This window comes from Trematomus bernacchii, unplaced genomic scaffold (genome assembly GCF_902827165.1).
Source record: "Trematomus bernacchii unplaced genomic scaffold, fTreBer1.1, whole genome shotgun sequence".
NCBI lineage: Eukaryota > Metazoa > Chordata > Actinopteri > Perciformes > Nototheniidae > Trematomus > Trematomus bernacchii.
Window position 1 is genome coordinate 564,827 of NW_022987592.1, and position 26,689 is coordinate 591,515.

At 42.6% G+C, this 26,689-nt stretch overlaps 1 protein-coding gene across 1 annotated transcript in view; it reads right to left on the minus strand.

Moving 5' to 3' along the window:
• Positions 1-26,689, minus strand: part of vps13d (vacuolar protein sorting 13 homolog D) — a 96,253-nt gene that overhangs the window by 35,669 nt on the left and 33,895 nt on the right. Inside the window, 13 exon segments of the mRNA XM_034129221.1 lie at positions 279-326; positions 417-552; positions 1,041-1,193; positions 2,046-2,151; positions 15,396-15,521; positions 15,683-15,823; positions 16,656-16,745; positions 20,223-20,423; positions 20,536-20,610; positions 20,779-20,953; positions 21,611-21,766; positions 22,192-22,325; positions 23,429-23,724. Coding sequence (XP_033985112.1) covers positions 279-326; positions 417-552; positions 1,041-1,193; positions 2,046-2,151; positions 15,396-15,521; positions 15,683-15,823; positions 16,656-16,745; positions 20,223-20,423; positions 20,536-20,610; positions 20,779-20,953; positions 21,611-21,766; positions 22,192-22,325; positions 23,429-23,724 — 1,837 coding nt within the window.

Consider the following 26,689-nt stretch of genomic DNA (forward strand, 5'->3'; position numbering starts at 1 on the left):
TAAGCTGCTCAACACTCACATGTGATGTAATACTCTTGTTGGCCATGAAGGTTGTGCAATAGGTCGCCTGCGTCAGTATGTGTGTCTGTGTATTGTGTATGTGCAAACGGTGTATGAGTGATGATATGTGTATGTATTTGAATGTTTACTATGTTTGTATATGTACATGTATGTGGAACTACAGGACGGAGTCCAGAACACATTTCCTTACGGGGACAATAAAGTATATCGTATAGTATTGTACTGTGCTTGTATAAAAAAAAAGTAGTTTGACTCACATAAACATGCGGATGGATGATGTTGGTTCTGCTAATAGGACTGCCAACCTGTGGAACAGTAGAGGAGAAACACATCAAACTCCACGGCAATTTGTCATTAACGCTAAAGGTGAAAAACTGTTTCTGACTGGTGCTCACAGTGTTGGAGGAGCTGTTTCTGTCCGGAGCTGCATAACGGAAGAACACGCCCACTTTGTCCACGGACACCGGCTTCACCTGCTCCCACCCACACACCCGCACCACCAGCTGGTGAAGCTTCAGCTCATGAGTTTGTCTGCAGAGGGCATAATCACATTTTCACTCACTCATTAATACTAGATACAGTTTTATATGAAAAGGGTAGCAAGCCAAAGCACAGCATAGCACGGAACAACAATTACACCTAACATCAACCCATCATTCAGGGTCCATGCAGTGTTTAAGTGTCATTACTCTAACAGGTAACATCTACACACATGTACAGAGGATAACATCCTACACACACATAATTACATAGATCATTTATTTTCATAACCTGGGATTAATTTAAGCAGTCATATTGACTTTGATAACGTGAAAGTCAAAGAGAAGTCTGAAAGCATAAAAAAACGTTATACCAAAGAGTGACAGTATGCACATTCTTGATGCATACCATCAATTCATAGCAACATTTCAGACAGCCTGTCAAGACAGTTGTTCTGAGTTGAATGTCCAAACCAATCAACAGTTTGATAAAAAAGTTCATGTTTAGTTAATAAAATGTACTGTGAATCAGAGGTGTACCTGTGGCGGAGTTTCTCGCGGGCTTCGAACTCAAAGGGGACCTCCTCCCCAGGCAGCACCTCCCTCCACTGGCTCACATTGTGGGTGTCATCAGTTCCCGGGCCGTGAACGTCTGAGATGGAGTCTGCACTGCTGCTGTGAGACAGCGCCACCCTGTAGAACATGTGGAGAGCTTTACAAGGAGACATTGTTCTGAGATCCACCCTGAAGTTGAAACTGTGTGCTGTGGAGAACCCTGTCACTTACACAATGTAAACATTAATAATTGCCCTTACAATATAATGTCATATTTGGCTTCATATTGTCACAAATGTGACATTACGTTAATGTTCCTATGTTACCAAATTTGCTATGCACATTTAGTATCAACAAGGTTTCCTTTTCTTATAATTGTGATTTATGGTATAAGAATATTTTAGATCAGGGGTGTCAAACTCATTTTAGTGCAGGTTCCACATACAGTCAAATCTGATCTCAAGTGGGCCAGACCAGTACAATCATAGCATAATAACCCATAAATAACCACAACTCCAAATTGTTCCCTTTGTTTTGAGGCAAAAAATTACATTCTGGAAATGTTCACATTTAATAAACTATCTATCTCAAATTGAATTATTTAACATTAATTTCCACGTGTAATCCTTAACCACCGGAACTGAAACGCTACACCATACAAACTAAAGTAGGATCTATTAAAGAAGAAGGTTATCCCCCTGCCTCGTAAATGTACAACATTTATACATACAAATACATACAATTTGTGACAATTGCAGTTAAGGTCTTCTCTACAATTCTTTCCTCAAATTCATTCCGCAGGCCGGTTTGGACCCTTTGGCGGGCCGGTTTTTGCCCACGGGCCGTTTGTTTGACGCACCTGTTCTAGACAGAAGCACCCAGGTCCAAGTGAGTGCACCTTGAGTTTGATCCTGGGATACTTGTTCTGATCTGCTGAGCATTCTCTATGTCCAGTTATTAGCACATGGAGATGGTTATGGCTGCTCATACCTTGTAGGAGTGGTAGTCAGAGTGGCGAACCACATGGTACATCCCGTGTGGTTTCGCAGAGCGTAGGGCACAAACGGCTGCCTCCTCTTGGACAGCTTCACATCAGCTGAAAGACAAAATAAACCCATCAGCCTGGGTCAGGAGGATTCAGTGCTGACTGAAGAAGAGTATGGTCGACGCCAACAGCCATGCACTACTCTTCTTTAACTGTGAGATCAAGCAGACAAGACACAGGTGCATTGAGTGCTTCCCTTTAAGGGCTCTCCACTTATTTTACACATAGGGATCAACTGAGGGTGCATTCGACTAAGGATTAAACATCATCCTTCAAAAGGTATTGATTTATCAAAAGTAACATAACAATGTGCGACACGAAAGAAATGCCACTATCGTCAGATAATACGATAATCAAATGTACCAAAGCATCGTTCTCTACTACATCATAGACAATGCAACAATCTATAGAAATCAAACAAACTAATGCGCCCTAATGCAAAGTACATTTTCAAAATGGATCACGAGCATAGGCCATGCAGCGGAAAGCAAATGACAAGCAAGTCATGCTGTTCTGGCAAAACACAAATCAGAGGCCTATAAATTGTCTGAAGAGGAGGAGAGATGAGGCAGGCTATAATCTGAATATATATTGCTCCACTGCTGAGACCTGGCTCCAGCCTGCCTCCCGACCCAGCTGCTGCTGTGGATGGTTGGAGCGCAGGACAGAAGCAAGGCTCCAGAGAGACAGGAGAAGGAACACTGTGTGTACATCACAAACGTTTAAGTGGAGGGCCAGTGTTTCCCTGGTGTTGGATTTTAAACTTAAAGAGGCCAGCCGAATGATCTGCCCAGAGAACTCATGGAACAATCGGATTCAGGAATGCTACTGTTTAGGTTCTCTTCTGCTTTTCCATGATTTCCTTTAGCAACCCTGTGTTGAAGAACAACAATAAATGGTCCTTCAATCCTTGAATATTGTTTAGACTAATGAGTAATTACTACCGTAACCATCAGCACCACTGAGTATACAGTCAAACAGCTGTGATGTGTAGCGACAGCCACACACTGCTGAATAGAGTGTCCTCTACTTGGGGGGCGGGGAGAGAGTCATGCCCCTTTCACACCAACGCGGTTCCCGTTCTAGCACCGTGCTAGAGCTTTTCTGGTTCGGAACCAGTTTTTATTTTCAGCCCCCGATTTGTTCACACCGCCCAGAGCCCGACTGGTGCTGCCGCTGCTGCGTCATGACGTCACTGATTTTCGGCGTTCACTACAACAACAATGGGGGACTGCGTCAGGTCGATGATCGTGTTGCTTTTAATCATACGAAGCCAGATTAAATTGAATAACGACTTCTCCAACCTTATACTTTTCTCCAGAGTGCCGTGGTTCATTGTTTATTAATGTGTTTCAACGGCATTTACCGACCGCTGCAGTGCTGCTCTTCCACCGGAGTTTATTCTCCCGTTAGCTCCGGGTTAGCTCACACGGCAGCGGCCGCTCTAAAGCATTCACTGTCTGACTGTCACACAAGCAGCTGATACATATCCCCAATTCCCCAAAAGTAGGGATGCTCCGATCGATCGCTCACCGATAGAGATCTGCAGATACTCACTCTCTACCGATCGATCGGTGCTCTCTAAACATGCCGATCGCGAGGGCCGATCACATGACGTAAAATACATGACACTTTTCTCTGTGCGCGGCAAAACAAGCTCGCCAAAATGGCTTCACCGGTCTGGCATTATTTTAAGGTGTCCGAAAAAGACAGTAAAATAGCGGTATGCAACGTGTGTGAAGCAGAAATGCTGCAGCTCCGCCCGCTGTGACGGACCGGTGAGCGGAGCAGAACACACAAGAGTTAGACCTAACACACTTAGCTATTTGATCTACCTCTGGAACAAGCTAAACTAGTTATAAATATATTTATTCTTCAATGTCGGGTCACTCATTACTGGATCAGTGAGCTGCATGAGACTATACTGACGGGCTGTCAGGAGAGGGAGAGAGAGGGGGAGAGAGAGGGGGAGAGAGGAAAAGAGAGCGCTTCCGCTCATTTCTCCCGTGTTATTATATTATCCAAAGTGAATGTAAACTTGAATAATGTACTTCATTTGAATGTAATAATTAAGTTGATTGTTGTTTGTGGAAGCTCCAGTGAATGAGCCCCATTAACTGAGTTTTAAACATCACTTTAAATGGAAGATTTAAAGTGATGTTTAAATCTTCCATTTAGGCCCCGCCCACTCGATCGGATCGGCGATCGGTATCGGCCGATACTGATTCCGGCGATCGGTGATCGGCCCCAAAATCGGCGATCGGAGCATCCCTACCCATAAGTGAATGTGTGTCAGTCTGAATTGATGCTGTTTGGCATCACAACGCTGTTATGAAAGTTTCTCTGGTATAAAATGGGTGATGATAGCATAGCAACCGAAGCTAAACTGACTATCTTGACTACTTGTTGTTGCTATCCTATTGTGGCATAAGCCGTGTTCTACAGGCACATTTTACCGGCGTATTTTTCATTATCATTCTACTTGTGATAGTCGGACATGACAACCTGTGCAGCCCATGTATTGATTCCATCCGATAGCTGCTATAATAACAAACAAAACGTCTGCCTGCTCTCCACAATGATCAATAACAGTGAACGGATGGTCAAAGTAAGGTACAAATAAACAGAATCACACGAAGCCTGGTTAGTGTTGCCTGACTTTATAAAGTGTGTTTTTTTTTAATAAGTGTGTGGTTGCCTTCTAGTCACTTTGCTCAGCGCTACTGCTTGTTACAACTTTTATTTGCCGTACTCGCCTTTAACTGTTAGCTCAGGTTAATCTCGCCCCCCTCCGACGTAAGCGTGACGTATGCGGTTCTTGCTTCTAGACCGACAATTTTTTGGTGCTTGAAGCAAACCGGATTCCGGAGCTTAGAGGCGGCTCCGCTGCGCTGTGAACAGGAAAAAACGGTGCTTTTCAGGCTCTAGCTCCGAACCGGCCCTGGAACCGCGTTGGTGTGAAAGCCCCATAAGAGAGAGTAAAACCTTGCCAGTTATTCTCTCTTACGTGTGAGACATATGAATATGTAGTGGGAGACGTATGAATATGTAGTGGGATTTTCGGCTAGATATAGAATCAATTCCAGGGTCGCTATGAACTGTTAGCGCCGTGTTATGTATGCCCACTGCACCTCGCGGGAGCGCACACAGCGTAAAGCAAAAACTTGCAGACATTTCAATGATTTGTACGGCAAAGTTAGGTTTGGAAACGGTATAATTTCCTTTTTGGCGGGCATGCATAACACGGCATAACACCGGAGCCTCGCTGCGGGGAAACTTTGGCGCTGTTCCGAGTTTGTTCTAATCTGTCAAAATGATGGACTGCTTTCAGATTTTTTCGTCATTGTTAAAAAAAAATCTTCATAGACGGAAAATATTCGGTTAATGCGACCATTTTTTTAAACCTATAAATGGCCACAGTTCAGACGGCGGGAAACAAGGGAGGAGAGCAACACAGGTCCAGGTGGGACTCCAAATGGAAAGCTATATTATAATGATCAACGTTTTTTTGGTATATCAATATATCATATTTTAATGTTATAATAGGTTTTTTTAATAGTTTTTTATAATGTAATTCTGATTTCTGAATTTTCTGTAGTGCATGGTCCTGTCCTAACTTCTAAACCCACTTCTAAACCCCAGGGTCTTCACATTCGACAGCATTTGCTGTCAGGAAACATTTGACCCTTGACTCCTTTTGATCGATCCACACTACAGATCTGTATTGCCTCATGTCACAGCAGCCATGGGGAAGAACTGATGATGTCTGGATGAGAGCTTTGACAGTGAATGTGCTGCTGCCCGAGGCTAAACTCTGAACTGTACCTCTGGAGAGAATCTGCTGCTCGAGGCAGGTCAGGGTGGCTGTGCTCCTAGTTCTAAGGTGAGCAAGAGGAGCACCTGATAGCAGAGGGAGAGAGTTACTGCACAACACACACATGCAGGGACACACACATCATCCCCATTCTGGAGCTGCAAATCAAGGTTCAGGTTTAAAAATAGTGCCATTCATGCTTCACCTCTTTTCTATTATCAATTGTGTGTTCGGCATTAGGGCTGCCCCCTATTAGTCAACTAATCACTAGTCGACTAAAGTCTTAATCGAGCAATTTTTCATTAGCCTAAAAAATTATAATAATATAAAAAATAATATATATAAATATAAAAAAAATAAAATAAAAAAAAGAAGCTCCATCCGTGCGCTGCATGTGCTATGACGCGTCAGCCGGAAACCCCCTCAGACTTCATTCAGAGCGGAGCCTGGTCATTAAGTTAATTTGGTCGGGCAGGAAATGCAAAGTGTGGATCCTTCTGAGCAGTGGCGAGCCGTGACTTTTGTACCTAGGCCCTCTGACCCCCACCCCTTCCCTCGAAAAAAAAAAATAGTTATTACGTCACAGCGTATACTTCAGTGGAATATCGAAACAACGGCCTGGGGTGCAAAACGCATCAATGAAAGCGACCCTGTACCACACAAAACAACACCTGTAAATAACCCAATTTGTGTTCTTTGAAATTGAAAAGGATATTGCATTGTGTTTGTTACTTTCGTTGCAGTTGTATGTCTTAAGTGTAATTTGGCATGCTTTTATTTTGAAGGCGAGACAGGAAGTTGTTGCTATGGAAACAAGAAAAGCTTCACAGCGGGCGGAACTTGTCATAAAGTCCGCGATAATTGAAACCCACCCATTTAGATTGGTCAATTGTACTGTCATTTGACATTACTCTCTCGTTCAGTTACTATAGAGTGGCGAAGTCACGCCCATCTACTTCCGCCCCATGGGACCTTATTTTGGAAAAATAATGTATTGAAGTCAATGGAGAGAGAAAACTTATCTTTCGATCCCGTTTGAATTGTGCCATGAATTACACATATGATGTTTGTCAATCTTAAAAAATCATTTCCATGTCAACAAAGTCACAGTTTGTCGTAAAACTGTAGAAATATAAGACTATGAAAAATACATAACTAGAAAGACTACAAATCCCAGAGTCGCGTAAGTGATGTCACAATTGTTTTCCTCCACTAAGAGATAGCTAAGATCAGCGCCATATAGATAGAATCTATCTATATGGCGCTGGCTAAGATAAGATAACTTTAACAAGATGCCTGTGTGCTAAGTACCAGGTTGTTATTATACCAGCAATGGGTCTTGCTCGTTCTTTTGCTTCCCGTCTGATGAAAGGACCAGGAGTGTCTGGATCAAGCTAGCTAGTAGCTAGCACGTTAGTTAGCATTACAGCCTTGTCATTTGTATTAGCCTTAACATGAAGTAACATTAAGTAACCCAAAATGTTAAACAGTAAGAGTAGTAGTCATATTTCGTGAACCCTTTGAAGAGTACTGTCACACCGGTGTGACCATTCTATAATACACAATTTAAGCCCGGGGGAGAAATGCTAACGCTAACGCTAGCGATCTTCTCTACTTCATGCTATCTGCACAAATGGTTGACATTAAACATTAAAACGACCAGACAGTTGAGAGAGAATCAAAGGAAGGCAGGCAGGCAGCTTTGCATGACTTTCTTCAGGACGTGTTTCATTGTGGTGATAGTGAGGGTAGTCAATCGTTTTGTTGACAAGACAGTAGTGACGGCCATCTTGGTGACGTGTGTTGTTCTGTGAGACCAGAGATGTAGTTCATTGAGCGTTTCACACAAACAAATGTGTTTTACGACACTTTTTTTTTTACTTGCAAAATTATCTTTTAAATTGACAAACATCATATGTGTAATTCGTGGCACAATTCAAACGGGATCGAAAGATAATCTTTCTCTCTCCATTGACTTCAATACATAATCTTTCCGAAATAAGGTCCCATGGAGGTCCACCGGAAGGGGAGGGACTTCGCCACTCTATAGCGGGCCCGCTGTCAATTTACAGCAGGACCACCAATCAGCTCTTATCTTCACAGTACCTCGCAGAGACGGCTAAAGGAGCTTCTTTCATTTAACCCTTCACATTCAAACAGAAACTGAATAGGCAGATTCGAAGGATTTATTTCTTTGGAAATGTTATTTTAAATACAATTAAATCAAGTTATTTTGGTAAAACTAATGAAAAATATAACTAAAAAAATATTTTAAAAAGATATATTAATAAACAAATATTTTTTTTTAATCGCCACTGCTTCTGAACGAGTAAAGGATGAGCAAACTACGATGGCAAAAAGTCTCCTCCCTATCCACACCATCAGAGCACAGCTTCCTGAACGCCGGCTTCATAACAAAACACGGAGCTTAATTATCCGACAACGTGTGTTACTTTCTCAGACTCGGAGGAAAACAGCAGCAGTGAGTCAGGCAGTAGCCTAGCTTTGTATTCACATATATAGACCTATAATATATAATCATTCTGACCTCAGAAAACGATAAAGCTTTCATTTCATGATGAGGGCGTAATGTGCGGAGGGATTTTTGCCAACGCTCATATTTTCAGTGTTTCCGTTTCCTCTGTAGTATTTATTGGGTTGTTATATTCAGATATGAATAATAGAACCTTAAACCAACTGTTCCGTGTGTGTCCTCGCTGCTTGTTCACACACACACACACACAATAAGAATCCTTACCAGAGCTTCTGCTGTTTATACCGCTGCGTCCGTGCGCTGTGACTCTCGTCACTCTCATGACTCTCGTCACTCTCATGACTCTCGTCACTCTCATGACTCTCGCTCTACATTTCATTTATATTTCAAAGGTTAATTATTACAGTTATATTTTATATTTTTATGTGAAGCACAACACAGCCTTTGAAACTGAAACCATTTTAGGAGAAAGAAAAATAATTTAAAAATATATATATATTTATAATCATAATGTATCATAAACGTGCAACGATTAGTCGACTAATCGCCTTAATTGACGACTATTGGTCGACTAGAAACATCTTTAGTCGAGGGCAGCCCTATTTAGCATAGCAACCAACATCACAAGTCCATTCAGTTACTCAACTCAATAGGCTTGTTTGAGATGAGCTGCGGCTCGCCTCCAAAGGAGACGAGAATAGCCGATTGCAGCCGGGGGAGGTCTCAAAAAGCTCGCCTGAAGTCGGACAGCTCGGAGTCGGCTTGACTCGGTTTGCATTTAGAAAGAATGCACAAATGTGTTTAATCGTTAATGTCAGATGTAGGCCTACTAAGTAAATACATTTGTTCCTGCTCAAGATTAGATTAAACTTTATTGTTATTGCACAGATTACAGGTACTGAGACAACGAAAAGCAGTTTAGCTTCTAACCAGGAGTGCATAAAGCAGTAAAGTGAAAAGTAATGTACACAATCTACAGAATAAAATATAGAATGAATTGAATGATGAATAAACAGTGAGGGGTATGAATACACTATATATACACAGCAGCCTGTGAGCAGTATGAACAGATTGAACGATTGATAAGGAGGGACGTTATGTCCTGGTAAAGGGTATTCTTGATTCCAGGGAAGTAACACTACTCAATGTTTATAGACCACCAGGACAGGACAAAGAGTTCATTAAGAAAATATTCGATACAATAGCTTTAGAAATGTCTGGCATTTTTGTGTGTGGAGGGGACTGGAATGTGCAGCTACACCCTAGTCTTGACTCAACAAATCCGACCAAAAAGATTAATCCCGAGTCAATTTATGTGAGGAAAATGCTTAAGGGGATTGGGATGATTGATGTTTGGAGGGAATTACACCCTTCAGTGAAAACATTTACCTTTTTCTCCCACCCACATGCCTTTTACTCAAGGATTGACTACTTCTTTATGTTTAAATCAGAGAGACACAGAATTATAGACTGTGATATCGGTGTTAGAGATGTATCAGATCATGCAGGGGTGTATTTGAGACTTCATTTAGATATACCGTCCAAAAGCACTCTCTGGAGACTTAATACCAGCTTGCTGAATGATAGTCAATGTGTACATTTTACTGAGAAGGAAATTCGGGAATATCTGGAATTCAACAATACTGAGGATATTTCACCAAGTGTTTTATGGGATGCGGCAAAGGCAGTGCTTAGAGGAAAACTAATAATGTGGTCTTCAAAAAGGAAAAAAGAGAAACAGAAACAATTGAATGATCTAACGACCAAATTGAAAACATTAGAACAAAAACATGTGGAATTAAACAACTCCCACATTTTAGAACAAGTTAACGCAATAAAACAAGAACTGAATAAGATATTGGATAAACAAGTGGAGATTAAACTCAAATATGTCAAACAGACTTACTATGAAAACGGTCCTAGAGCCCAAAAAATGCTTGCATGGAAATGAAGGAAACAGCAGTCTGAAAGGTCAATCTTTAAAATCCGAGATCCACATTCCAACGACATGTGTTATAAACCAGGAGATATACAACACTCCTTTGAAAGATATTACAAAGAGCTATACTCTCAACCTAATGCAGCAGAATCCTCTGTCGTTAAAGCTTTTTTGGATTCCCTAGACTTACCATCAGTTGGTGTGGAGCAAAATAAATTGGTTACAAAAGAAATTTACGAATTTAGAGATCGACAGTGCCATATCAAGACTGAAAACAAGCAAGGTGCCAGGGGGAGACGGGTTTCCAGCAGAATGGTACAAGACATTTAGGGAACTATTAACACCTATGCTATTAAAATGTTTCAATTATGTCCTTAATGGAGGAGAGACCCCTGCTTCCTGGAAACAGGCTATAATATCTGTGATTCCGAAGATAGGAAAAGACAGAAGTGAATGCAGTTCTTACAGACCTATTTCAGTTTTAAACATAGATTACCGACTATTTTCCTCAATAATTTCAAAAAGACTTGAAAACATAGTTCCTGATTTAATTGACACTGATCAAACAGGATTTGTTAAAAACAGGCAGACACAAGATAATGTGAGACGTGCACTGTTTGTGATTGATAAAATGAGTAAAAGCAATTCTGAGTCTTTAGCAATTAGCCTCCACGCAGAAAAGGCCTTTGACTCAGTGCGATGGGAGTTTCTGTATTTGGTGTTGCGCCGTTTCGGTTTTAATGAAAAAGTCATAGGATGTCTTAAATCCCTATACAATTTACCAACAGCCAGGATTAAATTAAATGGGAATCTCTCTAAGACTGTAGCGTTGGAGAGGGGGTGCCGTCAGGGTTGTCCTTTAAGTCCCACCCTCTTCGCATTATTTATAGAACCACTTGCTCAATCAATAAGAGAAAATGTTGAAATAACTGGAATTTATATTAAAGGGGACCCATCATGCAAAATGCACTTTTGTACGTCTTTTATACATGAATATGTGTCCCCGGTGTTCCAGGGAACTCACCAAGTGTCAGAAAACACAACCCTCTCTATTTTCCTCCATACCCAAATCTCTAAAAAAGGGGCTGCAACGGATCTGATAAAAACTGATCCAGATTTGAACACTGTCCTGACGTCAGGACGGTGGCGCTACGGCTATTGGGCCAACTCTCCACCTATCAGGGGAATGTGGGGTTGGGCCAGGCCGGCCATTGCCGCTCGAAAGCGCTGGAGACGCTGTAGTACATATGCCAGGCCTGTAAGTGGCGCTGTAATCTGCCACAAAAGCAGCGAAGAAGACTTCCCGCCCATAGTTACCATGGTTACCCTTCTGTTTATTCTCCGCTGTGGCTTTTTTTTCTCCCTCCCCGAGGCAAGCGTTTGCTCCCGCTGCTTTAATTCAATGCAATCCCTCCCCGTCGAGGCAAGCACTGTAATTCTCTCCGGTTAGTCCACCAGCAGATGACAAACACCCACCTCTCCGCCTCTTCCAAGGAACGAGGGGACCGTGCGGCAGAGTTTCAGTTTCTGTCGCCGGTCAAGATGTCCGTTAAAGTTTAAATCAATCATTAATCATTAAAACAAATGAATAACGACTCTATAGGCCTATAATAATATAATAAAACACGGAGGACGGAGATCTTTTTTTCTCCCCCTTTTGACTTGATCAGAGCACGTCTCCCCTCTCCTGCAGGGGGGCGTGGTCAGCAGAATCAGACCCGTAGACAGCAAACAGCACATAGAGCGAAATGAGGCATGGCTAAAATGCATGATCTGTTTGGTATTTTGAAAACAGAAACGTATAAATATACCTTATATAGGTATGGCCCTACAATATATCATTTAAATATAGCATGATAGGTGTCCTTTAAAGAAATAGAGCACAAAATAGGTCTGTACGCGGACAACATTTTATTGACCCTCTCCAACCCAGATTCAAGCCTGCCTAAACTTATGTCGTGCCTGGTACAATTCGGTTTTTACTCAGGATATAAATTAAACATAAATAAGACCCAAACTCTTTCTTACCACTAGTCACCACAGGGGAACGTACGGGAAATGTTCAATTTTAAGTAGAATACCTTCAGTATTAAATACCTAGGTATTACTATACCAAAGAATTTGGCCAATATTTACAATATGAATTACGGTAATATCACAAAGGAACTTCAAAAAGATGTGGATAGATGGAGCCCTCTGACCCTTAACATGCACAATCGGATTGAGATCGTAAAGATGAACATTTTACCACGCCTGCTGTTCCTCTTTCAGTCACTGTCTATAGAGATACCAACAAAACAGTTCAATGATTGGAATCAAATGATATCCAGATTTATATGGAAAGGTCAGAAACCCAGAGTGCGACTAAAAACACTGCAGTTATCGAAAGAAAAGGGAGGAATGTCCCTCCCATGCTTTGAAGACTACTATAAAGCAGCACAATTAAGATATTTAGTTTGCTGGTGCAATTGTGACTATGATGCAAAATGGAAAGACCTTGAACTGAGCCAACTGAACATACCCCTTCAATGTATATTAGGTGATAAATCCTCAAAGATTGCACACTCTGATAATTTAAGCCGCTGGACATTGGTTCCCCTCAATATTTGGTCCAAAATTTGCAAAGAATTAAGACTTGAAAGAAAATCCATGTTATTGAGATGGGTGGCGTTTGATAAAGATTTTAAACCAGCAGAGCTGGATTTTAGATTTAAACAATGGATCCATAAAGGCATTACATCATATTCCCTAATAGCTACCAGTACTGGCTTGAAAAGTTTCCAACAGCTAACAGAAACCTGCAATTTGGAACCCCAGGATTTCTACAGGTACTTACAGCTCAGGCATCACTTTGATAGGAATATTAAAATGAATGGGAACACCGAATTTGACCTGATTGACATTTTTGTGGGCGCATACAAGGGCAACACCCAAAAGAAACTGGTTTCTAGAATATACTCCTGTCTACAATCTGCCAAGAACCACTCAACCCTATGTGAAAGCCAAATGGGAAATATAAGCTAATATTACTATTACAGAAGAGGAATGGTCTAACATATGTAAAATACAATCCACCACCTCCAGCTCTGGCCTTTGGAGAGAATTCTCATGGAAGAATATTATTCGATTTTTTCTAACTCCAAGAATAAAATACCATCAGAATGGCAGACCAGAATCTGGACATTGCTAGGGCAATGTAGTAATATTATGGCTGATCATTTCCACATATTCTGGAACTGTCCAGTGATCAAACCCTATTGGCTATCTATAATAACGGAAATAAATTAAATTCTTGGCTTTGAGATTCCTAACAGTTTTGATGGGATTTATTTAGCTAATATACCAGTGGAATTTAGTGTTCGGGACAAGTATCTTCTTAAAATATTACTGACAGCCAGCAAAAAGGCAATTACCAAAAAATGGCTTGTGAAAGATCCGCCAACAAAGGGAGAATGGATAAACATTGCAAATGACTTGTTTCGTATGGAGAGGCTGACTTTTTCTCTAAGACTCTGTAGTGAAAAATGTGACAATTACTGGTCCAAATGGGTTTTGCACATGAAGAGGGGGGTCACATAAACCTGAGATAATTCTTTTATTTTGCTTTACTCCTTTTGGTACAATAATCTATAATTCTTGCATAACTTTGATACTACTGTATGTTTCACACAGATTTGTTGTGAACCCGTTGTGAGGGAGATCTTCCCATATCACAAGAATAATTGCTGAGAACATATTGATGATGTATTACCCCAGTGACCTGTCTGTTGTATGTTATTTGTTGTTTCCTTTGTAATGTCTTAAAAACTTAAAAAGAAAGTATTAAAAAAAAAAAAGAAAGTGCTTCAGAAATCAATAACATAAATGTCTTGACATTAAATTATAAACCAAAATAAATCAATTGTACAGTATAGGTCTAGCCTCCCTATATCTGTGTGAAATTGTTCCATCCTCAAAAACTAATGCTTCTGCAGTCTAGCTGCAGCTTCTAGCAACGGTCTTCTGTTCAAAAAAGGACACTGAATGTCCTGAAGGTGGCATCATACACAGGACTTGAGTCTGAACACAGCAGACAACAGGAGTATTTACAACAGCATTATAAAAACAAAAATAGTGCATGTGGGTGCACACTTACATTCTCTGTCTTACTGTTACATACATCCCATGATTGTATGAGATTAATTTAGCTTCATCATATCTCAATCAGTGATTAGGTGAATAATAAAGTTTCTATCAGGTTACTATCAGCCTGTCACTCATTATTTTCAGGGAGGGGGCGGGGTTTGGAGGAACGGAGAGGAGACGGTGATCGCGGAAGCTTTTTCCTCCTGCCTTCACAAACTTTACAAACGTATATATCAACTGAAAATAGCAAGAGGACATTCATACTCTGCAATCCAAGACTTAATTAAATCCACCAGAAACCTGACATGACGACAACGAGTGTTTTTCAAAAAGATAAAGCCTTGTGTGTCTGAGCCGCAGCGACACGGACTGATTCAGAGCGGGTCCTTCTGCTGTTGGTTCTGGACTGGTGTTCTTGTGTTGGTGGATAAAGCAGACTGCTCCGTGTTTGGAGTCTCTGTGCCGCTGTCACGTCTGTTCCCTGATCTCTGCGTCACCGACCGATTTGATATTCAAGTGACAGAAAAAAAAACTTTATTGTAAAGCCGCGGCCGGAAAATCAGGAAGCAACGTTACTACGCTATAATCGATTATGTTCTGTCACTGCATCGATGCATAATCATCCACGTCCGCATCGCGATGCATCGTAGAAACGATTAATTTCAACACCCCAGTCACCAGGGGGCTTACTGATGTACTTTAACAATATTAAAGCTCTGTGGCACAGCAGGAGAACACACATCAGGCTTTGATACACACACAGGCCACTTTGCTACCCTGTCACCATAAATAATATATCTATAAAGAGACAGTTTTTTTATAAATAGCCATCAATGAAATCGGCTCAAATCAGAGTATTTTTGTGAAGAAGTTCTTTAATTTGCAGTGATTTCTTGGCACTACAGTGTGTAGCTAGTACTCACTCTGTACAAAGCTAGGTGGGTCGACTGAGGAGCCCATCCAGGGCAGGGGGGGTGAAGACTGGGGGGTCTGTTCCTCCTCCTTACAGTAGTCAGCTATCCATGAGCTTTTGGTGGTGTTATATTGTTCTGAAAAGACAAACAAATCTTAATCATCAGAACCCCAAAACACGGTTTTCAGTCGTGCAGCCAGTCGTGCAGCCAGTCGTGCAGCCAGCTGTGAGCCAGCTGTGAGCCAGCTGTGAGCCAGCTGTGCAAGGTGTACAGAACCATGTTTCAGCTTTACTCACCCAACAGGACAGAAGTGATGTTGACGTCCAGTCTCTGCTTGGCTCGAATTCCCATCTTAAAACGTGGAGGGTGGATACGGCCAGCGGCCTGCTGCTGCCAGGAGAGGAAGCAGGGCCAGGGCTCGATGAAGGGCTCCCAGCCTGACACACACACACACGTTATGTTCTCTGTATTTTATATGTTTGTGTTATGTGTAACGTTGCTGCCTTCTTGGCCAGGTCAGCATTGAAAATGTTTTTATCTGGTTAAATAAAGGACACACACACACACACACACACACACACACACACACACACACACACACACACACACACACACACACACACACACACACACACACACACACACACACACACACACACACACACACACACACACACACACACACACACACACACACACACACACACACACACACACACACACACACACACACACACACACACACACACACACACACACACACACACACACACACACACACACACACACACACACACACACACACACAAATGTTAACATGTTCATCCCCTGTACAATGTGCTTTGTGGGGAGGAGTTTCCCCTTTGACCTGTGTGGTGGAGTCTGTGGAAGGATGTCGGTCAATTATGTGCAAGCTCAATAAAGCAGTAAAAGTATATAAACGTTGTGTTTATTCGATTCAACAGTGAATTCCAAAGAGATCAGTGGACCTTATGTTTACCACCCTACAGCTTTGAACTGAGATATGCTCTCTAATTCACTTCTAACATTTCCAATCTATGAATCCAATGCAGTTTGCTTATTGCTCATACATGTCATAATACTGTTACCTGGTTTAATCCCTCACTTTAATACACTGCCATTGAAATGGATGTCAACGCTCAATTTTTTTGGTTCGACAGAATTGAACATACGAGGAGATGAGCTCTATAAGATGTGTTAAACATATCATGAATCAAAAAAAAAGGAACGCAAAGTAAATGTTATTACCTGACAATTCTCTGTTGAAGTAGTCTCCTGACAGAGTGAAGCTGGCGTTTCCTTCCTGAGTGGAACCAATGCGCTGCAGCACATAGAGCCCTGCAATAGAGAAAGACGAAACTTCATGTATACAATCATTTATCTACTAAATTATGTAATTTAGATTATAACAATCACGGTGTGTTGTGTGTCTTGTGGTGACTTTTAGCTAGTTTTTAAGGTCACCTATAATGCAAACTGCACTTTTTTATTTCTTTTATGCATGAGTATGTGTCCCCGGTGTGTAAGGAGACTCACAAAATGTCAGAAATTTCAACCCTCTCTCTTTTCCTCCTTACCCACATCTCTAAAAACGGGGGTACAACGGAGCTGATCCAGATTTGCTAATAAAATGTGGGCTGGCTTTACATTTCACTCCTGGCAACGTCCCGCCCACTTCCCAACCTATCGTCCCCATATACAGTCGCTAGCTGAATCCCCTCCCTCAGCTGTGTGTCTGTGTATTCAGCAGGATGTCTACAGGAGGGACTCAGAACAGTGCCATTATATGTATTATATATATATAACAACTTTACTCTATCAGAAAACACTGAATAAAGAACATGTCAAGCTATGTGCTGTATCAGAAACAATGTGTGACGTGTTTTGGAAGTAATATGGTCTGTGTTTACATTAGCAAGCATTGCTAACACTCAGAGCTAACGCTGTACTGGAGAGAATATGTGTAAAAAAGCAGGATATAAAAGGTACTGTCCTTGTGGTAAACCCGCGAGAGAGAAATCGTTTGAGCTCTATACTGTTTCCAGTGGCGACTGGTCATTAGGGGCAGGTGGGGCCCAGCCCCACCTAGTGTCAGCAGAAAGTATTACAAATAATGATTACAAAAAATGCAAAAAATAAATTAAAATATATATAAAATATATTTTAAGATCATGTTTAATCATCTGATTCGTCTGTACATTGCTGTTTTAGTCTGTGTTCTTCTAATTAGTGTGTCTACAGTCACAGTGTGTGCCTATTGAGCTGTTTAGAGCCATGTGGGACAAAACCTGATCATGCCCCTCCCTCTCGCTGTGAAGTGAACGGTGACTGTAAAAACTACACTGCGCATGCTCAGAGTATTTTCCTATTTAATGTGTGTGGCAAAAAAATAATGACCATAGGGGCACTGAGCTGCCATCCCCACCATACGTCATCTCACATCATTCAGAGCTGATTGGCTGTAAGTACGTGTGCCGCGAAAAGTGTGGTGTGTGAAGAGGAGACGAGAGAGCTGCAGTGACGCATCCTAAAACCAGGAAGTAAGCTGCGCATGGCTTCCCTCGACAAAAAAGCAATGAGGTTTCTCCATAGGATTTTAGAAAATAGCTCGAAATAAGATCTGTGGGAAACGTACCTGTTAGATAAATGCACGTTTTGTTCAGCCGGATAACATCCACATGTCTACCCTACTTTTATAATTTTTTTATCATAAATCTATCGATTAGATTTATGATAGACTTTTGAAACTACAAGAAGATAAGGAGGACTTTTACAAAAAAGTTATAGACATTTTTGTCCAGAAGGATAGGCAAATGGACTTCATCTTCAAGTCAAGGTAAGACCGCAATTTTATTGAAAATGGGATCTTACTAAGAGAGAACAATTCAATATTTAAATGATAAAATTACATTTTTTGGGTATCCTTTTGTTGAACTGTCTGTTTAAAATTAATCGAAGCATCAGACAAAAAAAGCTTTTGAAAATAATATTATATTTTGGTTTAGGTCAAAATATAATATTTGTAAACCTGAAGAGTCAGTGCCAGTGCCTCACCAGCCATGAACCTCACTGCACATCACTGCAGAAGCTTATATATAGACATCTACTTTTTTGGGCCCCACCACTTTTGTACATATAAAAACGCCACTGACTGTTTCAGAAATAATGCTTGATGTGGTTTGGAACATAATATGGCATTTAATCACGGCAGTGTTTAGCTGAGTTTCTGCTGGTGGACAGCCTTCTCTTCACAGAGCTCACTGACTGCTTGCATGCGGACGCTCCAGAGGGGCGTGGCCAGCAGCAGCTCGAAAGGGGCGTGGCCAGCAGCAGCTCGGTTACATTTAACCTGTTAAGCACCTTCCCCCCCGATACCGGGGGGAAAAACGCATCATCTGAGGAAACAGTGTCTGAGGGCATCTTAATATTTAATAAACTATGAATGTTTTATATCCATGTAACAGGAAGAAACTCATCTAACTGATCTTTTAAAAAAAAAAAAAATGTAAAACCCACAATGCTAACGCTGAGCCTCTGAATTAGCAACGAGCGAAATATGCTAACAGATTACTGCACCGAAAATCACTCATAAAACCTTATTATTTATCTTTTCTGCACATCCAACACATCGATTCGCATCGTGAGAAGACACAGAATTGATGGGTACATACATTATCACTCTATGATAAGAACTCGCGGAGATAATACCAAGAACAGACATCAAAACATGTGGCGCTAGGTAGCTAAAACCGGCAACATGGCCTACCTTGGTCATTGTCTGGTCAAAAGTGGTCTTCAATGGCATTAAAACGATAAAAACGCTGCTGAAGTTAATCCATAGGTTAATCCAATGTGTCTGTGTCCCTTTGAACTTATTTCTGATAATCCATAAGCAATAAACCCTGCTTTTCCGTTTCCAGATGTCAGAGCGAGAGATAGCTTCACTCTCACTCTCATGCAAAACTACATGCGCAAAGCCCCCACCTTTTTGTGTTAACGTTGGTGTCTATGTGAAGACTCCCCTTCGATTCTATTGGCTCTAACGGCCGGAAAGAGATGTTAATCACCAAAATCGACCAATGGGTTCCAGAGAAACGGTAAAAACGCCCATTTCCACCCAAATCACCTCAGAGGTGGAGTTTATTTTGCTAAACCTCTCTAAAAAGGTCAAATGTCACTTGTTTTGCATCAATCTTGATACAGGGTACTTATTATATGTTGTACTTTGGATTCCTAAAGCTTTTAGTCTACCTTACCATCATCCAAGGGTAGTTTTCACTATAAGTAAAAAAGAATTTTTGGACGGACACTATCATTTACAGTTTTTTACTATGTTCAATCTGAATTTTCTTTAAAATAAAAAACATCTATATTGATTCTGACTTTTCTACATCCAACTCACAGGTTTATCATTACTTTGAGAATAAAGATTATTAATTTAACCCTTTTAGAAGGGAAGATATGGTCATTTGTTCTGGGAATGTCATTTTGGAGCCTGAGACCTGAAAAACAGGCTCAGGGCTTAACAGGTTAAAGGGCCAGACCCAGAATCAGCACTTTAGTAACAGGGCTGAAATAGAGGGGTATGAGGCATGCTACAATTGGTGATCGGTTTGGTATTTTGAGCAAAACAATTCAGAGACGTGTTGTATAGATATGGCCCTATAATATATTGTTCAAATATAGCATAATAGGTGAGCTTTAAAATACTAACATTTACAGTCCTTTAAGTCTTATTCCAGATAATTACCTCCACTGACATACACAGACAGTTTTTATTTGACTGTGAGAGTAGAGACCTGATGTGTGACTTACTGGAGAAGGTGAGCTCAGCCAGTGGTATGTCACAGTCCAGGCAGTCATCAATGAAGCAGATGCACACACTCTCAGCCTTCACCTCCACCCCCGACAGAGGAGCAGAGTGGCTGCTGGAGGCAGAGTTGGTCCGGGCTCTGGCATGGCCTGCCATGTTCTCAGCATTCTCTAGCAACCACGTGGCAGCCTGGTCCAGCTGGCCTGAGGGACGAATAATTCTGTCTTTATAAAGCGCTCATTCAATAATGATGAAGAGACACAGTTTTTCTGTCTGGTCACCAGCTGTGTGGAACATGTTAAAGGTCTGACCCACCTTTACAGTGGATCAGGGCTCTTTTGCAATCCTCTTTCCTGAAGCCAAGGTCTTGTAAATGGGTCAGCTGGCCCGCTGTGTAGACAAAACAAAAATTCAGAAAGTAAAGCATTGTGCACATCACTGTTACTGAACATCAACATTGCCAACTTTAAAGCAAAATTACATGAAAATTAACAACTTCATGCATTTCCAATATAACCCAGTACTTGGTCCCTTTGGGGACTGAAAATCACTCATCACCTATGAGGGCCTCGGTCTTCTGCCTGAAGAGGTCTTTGGGTGTAGCTGCAGGCTCAGTGCTGCTTTCACAGTCAGAGGGCAGCGCAGAACTGGAGGTAGGGATGGACCTGGCGATTGCCAAGAAGAGCTGAATGTCGTTGTAGGAAAGACGAATGTCCAGAGTAGGAAACTGAATCTGCAACAGAAACAAAAACAAAAAACTATTTAAGGGGCAATCCAGCCGCTTTACAAAGTCACTTCACTAGTGATGGGGAGCATAAGTCATCCTGCGGAACAGCTGTTTTATATCCTCTGTGTTTTGTTTTGTCGAGACTGAGAACATGATTCACCTGTTTGAGACATGTGGAAATCTGCCAGGCAGGGATAGTCTAATGAAAGACACTGTTGCGTTGCATTATGGTAAATGTAGAATGGGCACATATTTATAACAACTTTATGGAAATAAAATACTAACATACTTGGGTACTCTTTGAAAACCATGCAACGATTTAAAACGATTTAAAAGATGGTGTTAACAAATAAAGCTGATAGACATTTACAATGAGCCAGGAGTAAACATTTTGTGAAAGGAACAGTAAGGATTGTTCATACAAGTAGAAAGATGGAACACTTTGGATGTGTCAGATGGAGAGTTTGCTTTTGTGTCTTCAGTGACCACACTTTCCCACAGAAATGCTTACATGTCCCATCCATGCATCCATCCTTTAGTTTGAACTGTTATCTACATGGTAAGAGCCTATCCCCATCAGACACTGGGAGAAGTTGTATTAACCATTGCACCATCAACAGTAACATCATTGTATAGCCAATTGTGGTTGTGTGCTATCCTGACCTCCAGCAGGGGGGGGATGTCCTCCACGTTGAAGGCGTCCAGTAGACCCGAGCTGCTCTGGTATGTGGGGCTCCCACATAGCTCCACCTGAATGTTGACTGGGTCGATAATGGACAGCGCTGTCTCCTGCTCACTTCCCAGCCGACACGAGAAAACCTGGGGGGGACAGGATTCCTCAAGGTCAAAGCTTTACCTTGGGTTCTGAATAGTCAGTTAGTAATAATAGTACTCATTGTCCTAATGAAGTGTTTACCTATCCCATATTACATACTAAAGTCACATATTACTATGCACTGAACTCACCCAATCAAGGGTAGGAGTAGGATGGGGAGTGGTATGGCAGTAGCGGCAGTAACACAATCCATACTTAAAATGACTTATCTTGTGTAGAAATAATAATATTTGAAGTGGCAAGTTAAAGTTCTACATTTTAGCAGATCAATAACCGCACAGATTTCAGTTCATTCTTCATCTATTTAATTAAGTAGGGGATATTTTGATGATTGGTAGCAGGTAACACTAGCTGTCTCTCAGCAGGATGTTAGAATATTTAAAGGGTTAATATGATAGTTGGAGATCACCTCTATTCCTGCGAGGCTGCCAGAGAAGGGTCTGTCCAGCAGGCGGGGTTTGTATGTGAGGACGGTGGTGCCCTTCAGAATGATGGCGTTGGTATCCAGACAAGACGAGTCCTCCACAACCACAAACTCTGTGCCTGCAGGAATACACACCTGGTCAACTGAAGCTCCCATTCAGCTCAGAAACCAACTTATTGTATATACAGGGGTGCACATAACTGGTACGCAGGTAAGCATGCGGGGCAAACATTTGAATTGCGTAACATCTCTTGTGCCACTAAGCGCCTTTGCGTACCTGATAGCTCATCAAAACAAAAACACATATTTAGTTTACACATGTTTCTTATCAACACTCAGTAAACTACTAACATGTCCAAAACACAAAAGACTTTAAGCAGTTTGGCGTTTCGCTACCTGCAAAAAATCTTCGGACGTTCTTGGACTGATTGAACTGGGTGCTGGCCGAACCACGCAGGCCATAACCGACGGACTGGTGAAGCCTTTACAGGAGGCTTCACTGGACGACAGAGTTGGTCGCCGTGTTCACAGACGGGGCTGCTGTTAACGTCGTTATGAACAACAGAATTGTGCCAAAACTCCGCCAACTGGCTGCAGTGGGAGACTCCCCTGTGCACATTCTGTGCCCCCCGTGCACATTCTGTGCCCCCTGTGCACACTGGAGAACTGCGCAAAATCAGCTGATCACAACGTTCACGTTCTGTGGTCAAGCTGCTGCAGTTTTATTTACAAAAAGGTGGAGCAAAACACACAGCTGCAAATTTAGGGTGTTAATGGAAAAGTTTGAAATCAGACAGATGTGGAAGAAGTACTCAGATCTTGTGTAGGAATACTCTGTTTCAGTAAAAGTCCTGCATTCAAAATGTGACTCAAGTAATAGTACAAAAGTGTTATCATCAAAATATAGTTAAAGTACCAAAAGTGAAAGTAATCATTCTGCAGATTGGTCCATTTCAGAATAATATCAAAGTGCTTTCTGAAATGTTCATTGATGGTCCAGTGTGCTGCTGATGATCGTAGCTGAGGTGTGGCCACTGTACTGTAGTGAATGTACTGTACTCCTTATTTTATAACAAAAGTGCAATTTGAGTTCAATTTCAAAATTGAACATTGTTTTTTATCAAAAACATTATACACCCCACACAAAAAAAAACCTGTTGTATTGGTATTTATAAACCTAAAACCTAATAAATGGGCAGATAAGAAGACATTCTTCTCTGACCTGTGACGTTGATCTTGACCTCCAGGCAGCGGTCCTGAGTGACGGGCACCGTGGACCTCTTGGTGACCACACCGCTCTTCACCGTCTTTGGCATGACGGCCCCGGTGGTGCTGGTGGTGGCGGGGCCCGGGGCCGTGCTGGCGTCACAGGGCCGGCTCTGACCAGGCTCAGCAGCTCCCGGCACCTTCTCCACCGGCACCCGCAGGAAGTCTCTGACCAGCTGCAGCCAGTCGAAGATGAGAAACACTCTCAGGTTGTTCAGCACCACAGTGAAGCAGGAGGAGTCACGCGTGGATCTGCAGGAAAGTGGAACAACAACTTGTGACAAACGTTTAACCATCTAACACCGTCTGAAATCGGCTTCAAAATCTCATAGGGAGGCCTCAATGCGTTGAAGCTTTAACTGTTGCCATGGTGATCGACTGCCCAATCAGCTTTCGAATGCATCTGTTTCTTTTTTGTTTTGTGGCGACAGCAGGGCGTTAGCTGGTGATAGAAAGCTCAGCTGATTCAATTCAAGGCTTTATTGTCGTGTGCACATTAGCTTCAGTGTAGATATGGCAATGAAAAACTTAGCTCACAGGCTCCTCCAACAGTGCAACATATAGGACATAGAACAAATAAAACAGATAAAATAGTGCAAGTAAATACAAATACAATTGAAATAGTGACAGAGGGGACTATATACAGTACAAGTAAATGGAATATGATATATTAGATACATAATTTGCAAGATGCAAACACCTGAACTTTTAAAGAACATCCATAAATATTCAGGTGTTTAACAGTCTTCTGGCCTGTGGGATGAAACTGTCTCTGAATCTGGTGGTTTTATTCAGGATGCTGTGGTACCGCCTGCCAGACGGCAGCAGACTGAACAGTTTGTTGCTGGGGTGATGGGGGTCTTTGATAATCCTGAGGGCTTTCTTCCTGAGCCGCTGGGAGTAAAGGTCCTCCATGGATGGCAGCTCCGTCCTGGTGATGTGCTGTAGTTTTCACCACCCTCTGTAAAGCCTTACGATTGAGGGCAGTGCAGCTGCCGTACCAGGCCGTGATGCAGCCAGTCAGGATGCTCTCTATGGTGCACCTGTAGAAGGTCAGGATCCTCTCTATGGTGCACCTGTAGAAGGTCAGGATGCTCTCTATGGTGCACCTGTAGAAGGTCAGGATGCTCTCTATGGTGCACCTGTAGAAGGTCAGGATGCTCTCTATGGTCCACCTGTAGAAGGTCAGGATGCTCTCTATGGTGCACCTGTAGAAGGTCAGGATGCTCTCTATGGTGCACCTGTAGAAGGTCAGGATGCTCTCTATGGTGCACCTGTAGAAGGTCAGGATGCTCTCTATGGTCCACCTGTAGAAGGTCAGGATGCTCTCTATGGTGCACCTGTAGAAGGTCAGGATGCTCTCTATGGTGCACCTGTAGAAGGTCAGGATGCTCTCTATGGTGCACCTGTAGAAGGTCAGGATGCTCTCTATGGTGCACCTGTAGAAGGTCAGGATGCTCTCTATGGTCCACCTGTAGAAGGTCAGGATGCTCTCTATGGTGCACCTGTAGAAGGTCAGGATGCTCTCTATGGTGCACCTGTAGAAGTTGCAGAGTATCCTGGAATCCATGTAGAACCTCCTCAGCCTGCGGAGGAAGAAGAGCCGCTGTCGAGCTTTCTTGGTGATGGTGGTGGTGTGAAGAGTCCATGTCAGGTCCTCAGTGATGAGTCCATGTCAGGTCCTCAGTGATGTGGACACCGAGGAACCTGAAGCTGCTGACTCTCTCCACTGTAGTCCCATTGATGGTGATGGGGGCGTGTCCCTCTCCCTGCTGCTTCTTGTAGTCCACAATCAGCTCCTTTGTTTTGCTGATGTTGAGATGGAGGTTGTTATCCTGGCACCAAGATGTCAGGTTTTCGACCTCCTCTCTGTACGCCGTCTCGTCATCGTCTGTGATCTGGCCGATGGCGGTCGTGTCGTCAGCAAACTTCACGATGGTGTTGGAGCTGTGTGTGGCCATGCAGTCGTGAGTGAACAGGGAGTAGAGGAGAGGGCTGAGCACGCAGCCTTGAGGGGCTCCGGTGTTAAGGATCAGGGTGGAGGATGTGATGTTTCCCACCCGCACTGCCTGGGGTCTGCCCGTCAGGAAGTTCAGGATCCAGTCACAGAGGGCGCTGTTGAGCCCGAGGTCTCTGAGCTTGATGGCCAGCTTGGAGGGCACAATGGTATTGAATGCTGAACTGTAATCAATGAACAGCATTCTCACATATGTGTTCCTCTGGTCCAGGTGTGAGAGGGCAGTGTGGATGGTGAGGGCAGTGGCGTCGTCTGTGGACCTGTTTGCTCTGTAGGCAAACTGCAGGGGGTCCAGAGAGTCAGGGACGGAGGAGGTGATGAAGGTTTTGACTAACCGCTCAAAGCACTTCATGATGATGGAGGTGAGTGCTACTGGGCGGTAGTTGTTGAGGCTAGTGATTATTGTCTTTTTGGGGACAGGAACGATGGTGGAGTGTTTGAAACATGTGGGGACTACAGACTGCAGCAGTGACCTGTTGAAGATGTCCGCGTCCGTGTGTGTGTTGATGTTGTCATCCTCAAACACACACAACTCCGTAGTTTCAAGCAGTGCTGCAGAGCTGAGTCTGACTCCTCACTCCAGTGCTGTATAGTCCGTGTCACCGGCCTGTCCCGTTTAAGTTTCTGCCTGTAAACTAGCAGCAGCAGCAGTGAGATGTAGTCTGATTTGTCGAAGGGAGGGCGAGGGAGAGCTTTATATCCATGTCGGAAAGGGGAATAAACATGGTCCACTGTATTTCCGCCGCGCGTCGGGCAGCTGATGTGTTTGTAGTACTTCGGCAGGACTTTCTTCGTGTTCAAATCCCCAGCGACACTGAAAGCCGCCTCTGGCCGCGAAGTGTCTGTCCTGTCGATTACACCAAACAGCTCTTCCAGCGCTGTGTTGTTGGCGTGCGGCGGAACATACACTGCTGTAAGTACAACCGATGTAAATTCCCTCGGCAAATGGAAAGGCCGACATCCGATCATGAGCTGTTCTAAATAAGGAGAACAGTCCGAAGAAATAATCCCCACATCTGTGCACCAGTTATTGTTCACCATAAAGCACACACCTCCCTTACTATTCCCTGAGATTATAGTCCGGTCCTTGTCGGGGACAATGGCGGAGTCTGTGAAAACCATAACGTTATAGTTCTTAATGTCCCGTTGAAATGCCATCCTGCTCCTGAGTTCACTGGACATTTGCCAGAAGAATACTCG